Source organism: Akebia trifoliata, chromosome 4 (genome assembly GCF_017979445.1).
Source record: "Akebia trifoliata isolate Shusen 1 chromosome 4, ASM1797944v1, whole genome shotgun sequence".
Classification (NCBI taxonomy): Eukaryota; Viridiplantae; Streptophyta; class Magnoliopsida; order Ranunculales; family Lardizabalaceae; genus Akebia; species Akebia trifoliata.
This window is the reverse complement of record NC_141378.1, coordinates 34,220,826-34,233,479: the sequence shown is the minus strand read 5'-3', so window position 1 is coordinate 34,233,479 and position 12,654 is coordinate 34,220,826. Positions and strand designations below refer to the sequence as shown.

General features: G+C 36.8%; 1 protein-coding gene across 1 annotated transcript; it reads left to right on the top strand.

Annotated features, from left to right (window-relative positions):
* The first annotated feature begins 4,897 nt into the window (after positions 1 to 4,897).
* LOC147404781 (zinc finger protein 7-like) lies at positions 4,898 to 5,440 on the top strand. Its single transcript, XM_086437908.1, has one exon. The coding sequence runs from the start codon at positions 4,898 to 4,900 to the stop codon at positions 5,438 to 5,440; it is 543 nt and encodes a 180-aa protein (XP_086294034.1).
* The last annotated feature ends 7,214 nt before the right edge of the window (positions 5,441 to 12,654 follow it).

The window sequence follows — 12,654 nt, the reverse complement described above, 5'->3', positions numbered from 1 at the left end:
TAACCAATTCCACTCCTTTTATTTTCAATTCGTTTTGAGCTTTATTCCCATTCTTTCTAATCTCAAATCCCCCACCAACATTTCAAATTACAATAAAGACCTCTTTGACCATGGAACGGTCAAGGCAAGAGATTTGTTGCAGTCAACCAGTTGGTGATGACAAAACATTGAGTTATTTTGGCATTAGAAAATTAGAGCTCGATCTTGAAGCTCAACTTGGGTCCCCAATCCATGAAGATCATTGGAGAATCTAAAGGAAGAGTCTATATTAGATATTTGAAAAAAAAAAAAAAGCATGACTTAAAAGGGCATGGTAAAAACATGAAAGGGCATTGTGAGTAAGAGAATCAAATTATGGCAAGATCAAAACTATCGACGTAATGAAAATCCAAAAAGACATTGATGTGTGAAAATGATAGAAAATCAGGTCTGGTGAAAATAGTAACAGGCACCAGGGACATTTCCTTAAAAGTTCTAGTCTTATCAACCAAATACCTTAAAAGTTCCAGTCTCATCAACCCCAAAAGATCAATTCAACCTCTTAATCTTGACAAGGTCCGTCACACTTAAGATCGGGGATGACTCTAAAAGTTCTAAGGAAAATTGGGGACATATCCTTACTATTTGTTTAAAACACCTTGATCTCCACAGAGTATCCAGACCAAACTATGTCAATGACCACGACTTGATCATAATGCTAATTTAACAAAATCCCAAAAATGTTTTTTAAAGACGCATGCGTTTAACATCACAAAAAAAGAGAGTATGTTTTGGCCTATCAGGAAAAGTCTAGGACTTTTGCAAAATCAAAATATTTTGTTCTGCAAATCATTTGCTGAAATTTCTTAAGAATTCTGGTGATCCATGCAATTTTTTGGCAATGCAAATCATTTGCATTGTGTAACCAAGCACTAATAAAGTTGATTTTTGGAAATTATTTGCATTTGCAAATGACTTGCAGCATACCAAGCATGGCCTACGTAGAGAGCTCAAGTGGGGAGAGGGACAAAAACTAAAATATTGGACAGCCAGCTGCTTGACAGACGTCCAACTATCATTGTTCAGATGACTTTTTGTGAGTGGGTGTGACCTTAATGCCATCGCGGATGATTCGAAGACACACCTCGAATTGTCCAAGGAAATGCCTCAACACTTTTTTCATTCTTTGTGCGACAAGCTAATCTCATCATAGCGTTTTAAGAGTGGATGAAGTTCCCTTTTTGAATGGATTAGAGAACACTTTGGTTTTCTTAAAAACCGAGTAGTCAACAGTTGAGAAATTAGCTTGTCCTAGTGAGTTTGTTTGGATATTATTACATATGTTTTTTGGGTAACTCACAAAGAATTTATTTAATAAGATTTTTTAGAACAAACTGTTCGGCCTTTTGCATCATAGCTTGGCCAAAAGTTAAAGCCCAAACCATTTGGACTTCTACAGTGGCACCTCGGCCTATGATAGACCACAACTTTTGATCTGGATATCCATTTGACTATTATCATGAAAATATAGAACCAACTATGTCTTCTGGCGTAGATATTTGGTCTTATGCATGGCTCTCATTGAGCCATCTTTCTTCGGGACATGTAGTGTGCTCGACCCATGGCTCTGGCCGAACCCTCTCCTGTGAAGCCCATTAGTTCTGTGGTAGAGTGATCAGCCTATGTGCATCCAGCAGAGCTGGTGAACATGAATCTCAAGGCACCACTATAAATGCCCATGTGATGTTTTCCTTAACGACTGCACAACATTACATTTGACAACTATCAAACTCAGGGACAACCAAACCCATCACTAGACCACACAAAAGTGTTTGAGCTTTCACTGCACCACCTTGATATTAGGCGTATCAGGCCAACATGAACCCAGTTACCAAACATCAATTTAGAGCCTTCTAAATTAAGGAAAAACAATTGATTACTTCCAAATACTTTTGTTTCTGTGGGATTTTCTGAATTATTTAAAAAATAAGAATTAAGTAACCTGAACCAACAACCAAAAATGTTTTGGATCGATCTTAATCCGAGTTTTTTAATTTACTTCATATTTTAATTGAAAATCAGTATAAACTTAGCTGGTACACAATTTTGCCACTGGATTGAACTTGTGACCCAGTTCCCGTATCAGTTTACATACATACATACACAGATACAATACATATACATATATGGTCAGGTTGGGTGACTCTTGATGAATGATTCATTGGAAAAACACATGCACATGATGACTGTAAACATGAAATCCAACTTTTAGGATTTAATCTGGTGACAAGTATCCTTGAGATATGTGTTATTTGGAAACATATAAATCCTGATCACATATATGTCAGGTTCTAGTGATTCATGGAGAAAACACATGATCCCTACTGTGCAAACACGAAACCCAACGGTCAGGGTCTATCCTTGGGATGAGTATCCCTGAGATGTATTTTTATTGAGATACATATAAATCCCAAACATTGGATTTTGTGTTTACATGGTTAAGATCATGTGTTTTGTCACGAGTCTCTAGACCTAGACAATATTTATATATATATATATATATATATATATATATATATATATATATATATATATAGGGAAATGTTCAGCAACAAACATTTTGACAAACATTTTGGCAAAACATTTTTCAAAATATGGGTTGCAGGTTTTGGAATGGGCTGATTTTTGGTGAGGATGATCTCTACGGTGAGGAGATCATCATCACCAAAAATCAGCCCATTCCAAAACTTCTAACCCATCAAAAATGGTTTACAAAAAATGGACGGTCCACGATTTTTCAACCTGTAAACATGGGGCTAGAAGTTTTGGAATGGGCTGATTTTTGGTGAGGATGATCTTCTCACCGTAGAGATCATCCTCACCAAAAATCAGCTCATTCCAAAACCTCTAACCCATGTTTTGAAAAATGTTTTGCCAAAATGTTTGTCAAAATGTTTGTTGCTGAAAGGGACCCATATATATATATATATATATATATATCTAAAATAAAGCACAATGGTTGTCTTCTCTCAATGGATGAGATAACAATTTAATATGATGAACACACCAATGGATGAGATAAGTTTCAAGTTCTTGACTCATCAATCCAATACCACATTTATTTTATCTCAAAGGAACTTCAGCATCAAAGCTTTCCATGAATATGAATGAGAGAGAGAGAGGGAGAACACAGCATGGGGCCTGGGCTCCAATTTTTTGTTACAAGATTCTGAGAATTTGCACAAGTGGTTCTCAATGCACTTCTACCGCACATACATATTCAATGCCCCACCACTATGGGGAAAGCCAAGATGAAGACTGACATAGATACTCTTGTTTAGACTTTTTAGAAACCAAATACAAAAAAAAACAATAAAATAGCAACCCCCACCACCTCTTTTCCTACCTTTTATCACTCACATTATTTTCCTACCTTTTAATCACTCACATTATTGGCGGTTGTCTGATCCCCACCCACCCACCCTTCCTTCAAAACTCTATAATTCACAAAAATCCTACTAAAATAATTGCATCTCCACTCACTTCAATATCATGCAATGAAACTTATTATTCACTCATTTAAAACATAATAATAAAATAATAGCATTCCAACTCACTTCAATATCTGCAATGAAAGCTTGCTATTCACTCATTCATTGCAGAAAAAGGCTCCTCTTCTAGAAATGCATCTATTTCTTGGTGGTTATTATTATTTTTTATTATTATCATTGTCCTTATCTACCTGACATGGAAATTAAAAGAATGCCATTTGATGACCTAGAAAGGGAAAAAGTATCTATGGTTGTCCAGAGATTGGTTTTGTCTTCAACACATAATGTATGGTTTCAAAACTCGGTTTGACGTTTCATTTCGTCAATGGACAAGGCCGAGTTGTCTTGGATGGGTCAACTTGTCTTGGACTAAATAAACCATTTAACTCGATTTAAAATATATATATTTAAATGAAAATAATTATAATTTTTTAATAAAATAAAGTAGATTAGAAGATGTTTAGCCATAAAATCATGTTTTATTTATATAATAAATATTTAAATTCCACACAAAAAAAAAAGATTAATTATTTTAATCAAAATCCCAGTTGACTCGGCCAAGTTCCATTGACTTGGTCGAGATTTTCAAAATATCATCTTATCTAGCAAGATGGTGTGAAGGCTTGGACACCCGTGTATATTTGTCTTGTTGCCGAACAATACCAAGATGACTCGGGTGAGTCATCTTGGTTTCTAATGAGATTTAAAACCATGCCATAGTATAAACATGGCCCACCTCTGCATCAACCCAGACCGTTCACCTCTTGGATGACCCACCAATAGAAAAGTCAGGATTGATGGAAAAGTGGGTTACATATGCATTGAAGGCAGTACAAACCTGTTTAGAGCTTCTAAGTGGGAACAAAACAATGCACTTGTCAAGTTACAGTGTATCCATTGTTCACTTGGGGAGGAATAACATTAATGGCAGACATGATATAAATTACAAGATTATGAATTTGATTGTTTTTAGATTGTCAACCTTGTATGGTTACTTAGTCTAAAGAGAAGCATGTAAAGTTGGTGTGATTTGAGGAGAAAAAAAAGGGGTGAAGTTACGAGAAGGAATCCTTGTAAGCTTCACATTGGCAACAACAATATACATGACATAAGCATTGCACTGGAATACTAAGCATCACTAGGTGGGTCCATTTGATAGAGAGATGAGATAAAATTTACAAAAAGGAAATGTCCACTGACACTTCCTTTCCCTTTAGATACTTCTATCCATTTATTCCTCCTTCCCTTTGTTCTACCCTTTTTTAAGAGCACCAAACACCATCCCTTGAAGCCCCTCCATCCCTTATCCGATTTCGAGAGTGGTGGGGATAATGATCTCACAAAGGGAAGAAGAAGAACTAACCGAGATGTCGGCCAATATCTTTCAAACTGGGTTGAAATCTAGTGGTGATGATAACGAGGGAGTAAGTGACGATGATCTTGGAGAATGGTTGAATTTGAGCCTAGGTAGGCATGAACCATCGACGGTAGGTGATTCTGACTACCCATCGAAATCTTCTCCCAACAAGGTCTTCTCATGCAACTTTTGCGCAAGAAAGTTCTTCAGTTCACAAGCATTGGGTGGTCATCAAAATGCACACAAGAGGGAGAGAGGAGCAGTTAGGAGGTATCAGTCTCAGAGGATGATGACTGTGATGGGTTTACCCTTAAATGTTCCTATAGCCCGATCACTTGGAGTCCAAATTCATTCACTTGTTCAGAAGCCAGTCAGAGGGAATGGAATGGTGGCACGATTTAGTGATTCTAACTTTGGGATTGGGATGGCACGAGCGCCCTTCAGGATTGAAGAAGCAAAGGATATGATGTGGCCTGGAAGTTTTCACGTAGATCCCCAATTCCCCAAGCAACCATCGACACAACTTCAGCTCGACTTGAATCTCCGACTCTGATCCAACCAACCATAACATACGATGTCTGTTCATTACTTCCCATTTTGGGTTGCTCTTTTGTTTCTTTTTTGTATTTTGTATAATTTAGCATTTGTTCTTCAGCCCATGAAACTAACTAGATATGGACCTAACAAAAATCAAAGATTCCAGATCCCTAGGATGCTCTTCTCCTTAGTACACCTAAAAAGGAATGCTAAGAATTCCTATTGTTCATGCAATCTTGCACTTGAAACCTTTAAGTATAATACTAATAATAATAATAATAATAATGCCAAGTATCATTTGTCAATACTATAAAAATGAAAAGTCACAAAATTCTACTTTTCAATTTTTTTTTTCTTCAAGTTTTGCTTAAGCCATACCTCGCATGATTCTAATGATAATAGAAGAGAGCTTCTATTGCCACATCAACTTTTGCTAACAGCAACCCAATTCATATATAAATCACCGAAGAAATAACACATATCTTGAGGTGCTGTCAGCAAAAGTTGGTGTGACAATTGAAGCTCACTAATATAATTAATAACAGGAAATCAAAGAATGGAAGGAAACAACTAATCTTAGATAAAATAATAATAGAGTAGAAATCAAGTTCAATGTAGAAGGGAAATCTGGGGTTCAATCATGAGAATGGTGGTTGGTCCCATTACAAGTATTCACCCCAATATTTTAAGCATTCAATCTATTGTTTCAAACTTATCCAAGCAGCCCTGACAAAAACAAAAAAAGTTACTAAAAGAGAGTATTAGTCCTTCCTAGAACTGTCAGGCTTATCAAGTATGCACCTCTAGTTGTCAAGAAATCAATTCATTTGGCATTTCATGTGTTGTTGATGACTCTTCATCGACCGTTGCGTTGCTTCGTAACCAATGACCATTACATAAACCTTAACTTCATAATAAATCAATGCCTTATTTTCCCTACTTTCTCAGCCCTCTCATTATTCAATCAGATCAACAGTTTCCATACTCTGGTTGAGATTAGATCAGCTTTCATAAATGCTAAAATCATCCTCATTGAAGTCATATTATCCCAAAGGTTTGGGGTCTTCTGAATGAATCATGTTCCTCAATTTCATTCAAGCTTTATGGAATGAAGGACGGAGGTTTGGCTGAAAATCAATATCAATATCCTAATTTGGCATCCCAAAATTCAGATTGCTTTAGATGGGTCACCCATAATTTACCACTTGACAAAAGATGATTCACCTCCACTCTTCTTTGGAAATTTTCTCACCATTAATCCAAGATAACTTGAACCAGATAAACATCATCATCATCATCATTATTAAAGTCTCATCCCAAGATTCAGGGTCGGTTGAATAAATCCATTCCTCTATTTTTTATTTTTTATGTTGATAAGTTGAAATTTTATTGATAGAAAAATGGGGTCGAGGTGACCCCTAAGAGTACAAGAAACTTACCAACAACAAAAATAAAAAATCCCTTAGTCCACCTCAAACTAACTCTCTCCTTACAACAAAATCCTCAAAATAGATCCCATTGAATTCCTTAAAAGCCTTCCCCAAGAATAATTTCAGTTCTTCTATTCATTCAAGTATTTTCATATTCTCTAGAAGCATAACCACTTTCAAACATCTCAAAGTCAGTGGGGGAGCATAATCACTCTCCCTCTTGCAAATAAGAATACCTTTAATTGTACCTTTCTTTTTTATGTTTTCTCACTGTAATTGGTATGTATAGGACATGTAGGGGCAAACTGGTCTTTTCTAGTTCCACATGTCCCACTTAACTGTAGCCCTAATTCTCTTATATAAATATAAGAGAGGAGGCCCATAGAAACTACTCTATTGAGCCTCTCTCTAAACTTCTCCTCTAAATCTCTCTCTTTCTCTTCTAAATAGTAACATAGTATCAAAGCAAAGTTTAGATCATGAAGTTTGAGAACCTACCTTCTCTTCCTATTTCCCTTTCTTCTTCTTCTTCTTCGATCTACTTGGTATTAAAATCTTAGGCTTCTGATTACAACATAGGGTTTTAATCTTTTAATTGGTGAATACTCACAGTACGTGAATACATTTGAAGTTGGTGTTTTGTAGTTTGGTGGTGTGTTTTTTCCTAAGAGGTTCAAATCTACTTTTTGAGTATCCGCGATTTTTCAAAAAAGGGACTTTAGTCATCTGTGATTTGATCTGTAAGTACATAGACCATATTAAATTAGATTTGGTTATTGCAATCTCATTTTTGAATCAGATCGATTTTTTTTCCAAAATCTAGCCGCACTGTGATAAATCCTCGAGATTTGATTAATATTTCAGATCTGATTTATTTGGTGCGATTTGTTTATTGTGAAGTGATTTTGGATGGAGATGAAGTCCAACTTTCTATCTTCTCCTAATTTCTTTAATCTTCAGATGACCTTGATCTAATTAAATTGAGATGATTTTATCCCTTGGTCAAAATCTGTTGAGGTGTTCCTTACTGCCAAGGGAAAGTTGAAGTATCTAAAAGATGATCCGCCTAAAACTGAAGATCCTCACTATTCTGAATGGGTTTAGGAAAATGCTCAGATTATGACATGGTTGTGGAATTGTATGGATTTCACCATTGGTGTAACCTTGATGTTCCTATCTCTGCCAAGGAGATTTGAATTTAGATTGGCAAGATGTATTCTGGAGCGAATAATATTTCTCGAATTTATCAGTTGGCTGAAGAGTTCTTTTCCATTCAGCAAAGTGATCATAGTTTACCAGCATATTACTCTCGCCTTCAAAATATACAAAACGAGCTTAATGTATATCAACCCCTTACTATTGATTTGGTCGTACTACGTTGACAGAGGGAAGAGATAGATGTTGTTCATTTTCTTTCTAGTTTGAAATCTAAGTATAATTCTGTTAAATCTCAGATTTTGACCAGTAAATAGTCGCTATCACTTACTGAAGTTTTTTCTCGCCTTTAGAGAGTTTCTGTTGGTGGTTCTAGTGTTACATCATTGGTATCTGAATTTGACCGATCAACATTAATTGTTTCTAAAAGTACAGATTGTGGTCGTGGTCATAGTAGTGGCCGTTGTGGTAGTCGTGGGTATCGTGGTAACTATGGTGGAGGCTGTGGAGGAAGTTGTGATTCTAGTAGGAGTTGTGGTAATGTTCGTGGTGCACCCAGAAAGTGTACCCATTGTGGACTTGATGGTCACTCTGTGGATTTATGTTAGGATTTACATGGTCCGCCCATAAACTGAGCCAATCAAGCTATTTCTAGTGACATTAATGGTGGTGGTTTTGTTGATCCTCCTCAGGTGGCTTCCCATGCAAATATAGTTACTATCTCTCATGATGAGTATTCCAAGTTACTTTATCCTCCCCAACTTAGTGCCTCGTCCACCAACACTGCGACTTTAGCTCACTTAGGTATATCATGTTTGGTTATTGATTCAGGAGCGTCAAATCACATGACTAGGTCATTAGGTGTGTTTTCATCCATTCAACATTCTTCCTCTTCATCTCAATTTGTCACTCTTGTTGATGGTACTACTTCTAGGGTTTCTAGTATTGGAACTGTCGTTCCCTATTCTACTCTTTCTTTATCTTCTGTACTATATGTCCCAAAATTTCTTTTCAGTTTAATGTCCATTAGTAAGTTAACTCAATCTCTTCATTATTCCGTGACGTTTTACCCCTCATATTGTGTTTTTCAAAATCTAAAGATAAGGAGGATGATTGGTGAGGGATATGAATCTAAAGGTCTCTACTATTTGGATGGTGGTGGAAGCTCGCCTGCTCTTCATGCCACAATCACTCTGCAACAATGGCATTGTCGACTTGGTCATCCTTCACTCCGCTCTTTAAAAAAGATGGTTCCCATTTTGAGTCATATTCCTGCTTTAGATTGTGAGTCATGTTAGTTAGCTAAACATCATCATGTTTCTTATCCACCTAAGTCTGTTAGTAGAGTGCCAAGTCAGTTTAATCTAGTTAATTCTGATATTTGGGGTCCTTATAGGATTGTTTCCCGTTGTAGGTTTCAGTATTTTGTTATTTTTGTAGATGATTTTTCAAAAATGACATAACTTTATTTAATAAAAGATCGTTCTGAGTTATTTTCTATTGTTAAATTGTTCCATATTGAAATTCAAACTCAGTTTGGTGTGCAAATCAAGTTATTTTGTAGTGATAGTGCTAAAGAATATGATTCTAAACCTTTGAATGACTATCTTTCATCCTTTGATATTATTAATCAAACTTGGTGTACACGCACCTCTCAACAAAATGGTATTATTGAACGTAAAAATCAACACCTTCTTGAAGTTGCACGCTTTTTAATATTTCAGAAGCAAGTTCCCAAACCTTACTGGGGGGATGCGATTTTTACATCATGTTATTTGATTAATCGTATGCCTATGCCTGTTCTTGATGGTCAATGTCCTTATATGTTCTGTTTCCTTTGAGTCCTTTATTTTCCTCACCTCCACGGACCTTTGATTGTGTCTCGTTCGTTCATATGTCATCTCCTGATTTTGACAAATTTGACCCACGTTCGGTGAAGTGTGTATTTCTAGGTTACTCTCGTACCTAGAAAGGTTATCGTTGTTATGATCCTTCAGCCCGTCGTGTTTATGTCAGTGCAAATGTTACATTTTTTATTCTGTATCATATTTTACAAATCCAGTACAATATGATAATCTTTTATTTGCTTTTCCTCTTCCTATGGCCAATTTATCTCCCACTGTTCCATTTCCACTTACTTATGTAAGCAAGAAGCAACTGGCACCTTCAGATCTCCATCCTCCTCCAGATGCAGACACCTTAGCATCGTCTTCATAATCTGCAGATCAGGTATCTAGCACTTTTGATATTGATCTTCCTATTGCACAAAGGAAAGGCACTCGTAGTTGTACTAAGCACCCTATTTCTAAGTTTATTTCTTTATCTCATTTGTTTGCTTCGTGTCGTGGTTTTGTTGACGCAATCTGAAGGTCGCATGTCCGTTCCACGCTCACCGCACCAATTTTCTCTTCATTTGTAAATCGATTGAGGGCGAAATATCGCTCTGCCTTCAAAATCCATCCATCTGGATTCGAGCCATCAAACAGTGGCATCTCAAGTTTCCGAAATCGGAATTCATGGCAAAATCTGGTTGAACTCGAGCTGCCATCTATACCATAAGACTCCCCCATGAATGGGCTGAGTAACTTTTCACCTTGAGATGAAAACGCACTGCCTCGAGCCGTATCTTCTTGCAATTTGATGAACTGTTCGAATCATTTGTTCATATTCTACAATTCCTCCTTCAACGTGCCAATTTCCCGTTGAACTTCTTGCACAGCACCTACCACTTCCTCCATAAAATCCATCCGCTGAGCAACGTTTTTGGCTGCCATTTCCTAGGTACGTTCGCTCTGATACCAATTTGGTAGGCACTGGAGCTAATGATAAACTAAGGTAACACAGATAGTAGCAGAAAATTGGATGAGGGAATTTATATTCAATCTCTGAATAGGTACAGATTAGCCAAGCATTTGAGAAGCTTGGGAACTCTCCAAATTGAGCAAGCTCAATACAAAATAAAACTTCTCGTATCCCCCTCAAACCAGCTCCTCTTCTTATATTCTCCTCACCACCTAGCCATAACAGAAAATTCTAACAGAATTCCATAACCATCGTCCTTCCATAACAGCCCCTACTCTCTAATCATTACTTACATGTCAGCTGTCATGTAGAATCCCGGAATTACCCCTGCACCTAAAGTAAGTGAAACGCACCAGTGGCCTAACAATATGTGGTGAAGTATTTGCCTGATGGGTCTGTTGTTGAAAGCTTACCTCGTGGCCAAAGGTTATATTCAGACTTATGGTGTGGACTACTCAGAAACTTTTTCTCCTATGGCAAAAATGACCTCTGTTTGTATTGTCATCTCCTTTGCTACCCACTTTTAGTGGCCATTATGTCAATTGGATGTTAAGAATGTCTTTTTGAATGGTGATTTGGAAGAGGACGTGTATATGGAGCAACCTCCTGGTTTTATTGCTCGGGGGGGGGGGGGGTCTAACATGATGTGTAAGTTGACAAAAGACCATTTATGGCCTAAAACAAACTCCACGAGCTTAGTTTTGGAGATTCAGTGAGGTAGTAGTTCAATTTGGGTTGAAACAGTGTCAAACAGATCATTCTGTGTTTGTTCGCTTCAGTTCTTCAGGGACTATTATTCTGGTAGTTTACGTTAATGATATAATCATCACAGACAATGACACTAATGGAATAGAGGAAATGAAAGCCTTCCTTCAAACAAAGTTTCAAATAAAAGATCTTGGCCAATTGTGTTATCTCTTACGGATAGAAATTGCAAGATTCAAGAAATGTATTAACCTGGTCCAAAGAAAGTATGTTCTTGATTTGCTTGATGAGACAGGTATGCTAGGAAGTAAATCTATGGACACCCCAATGGACCCTAATTCAAAATTGAAAGTAGATAGTGGAGAGTTGTTTGATGATCCAAGAAAATATAGAAGACTAGTTGCTAAACTCAATTATTTGACTATCACTCGTCCTGATATTTCTTTTGCAATAAGTGTAGTGAGTCAATTTATGGAAACACCAAGGGTTTCACATTGAGAAGATGTTCGGATCCTTCGATTTCTTAAACGATCTCCAGGACGTGGTTTGTAGCATAAGTCCAAAGATCATTTGGACTTAGAGGGGTATTGTGATGCTGACTGGGCATGTTCTCCATCTGATAGGAGGTCTACATCTGGGTATTGCACTTTCTTGAGAGGAAATTTAGTTCCCTGAAGAAGTAAGAAGCAAAATGTGGTTACAAGGTCTAGTGCAGAGGCAGAATATAGAGCAATGGCTCTTATGACATGTAAATTGACGTGGTTTAAGAATTTGCTTGGAGAATTAGGTGTTAAGATAGCTACTCTTATGCAATTATATTGTGATAATCAAGCTGCAATTCATATTACTTCCAATCCAGTGTTTCATGAGCGAACAAAGCACATTGAGACAGATTATCACTTTATTAGAGACAGGGTTTTATGTGGGAAAATTAGTACACTGTTCGTGAAGTCTAAAGATCAGTTGGCGGATATGTTCACTAAGGCACTTAATTATCGCCTCAGTCTTATTTGTTCCAAGCTGGATTTACTTAATATTTATGCTCCAGCTTGAGGGGCAGTGTTTTCGTTTCTTTAGTTTCTTTTATTTTCTTTTCTTTAGTAGTTTCTTTTCTATAGTTTCTTTAGTTTGTTCCAAG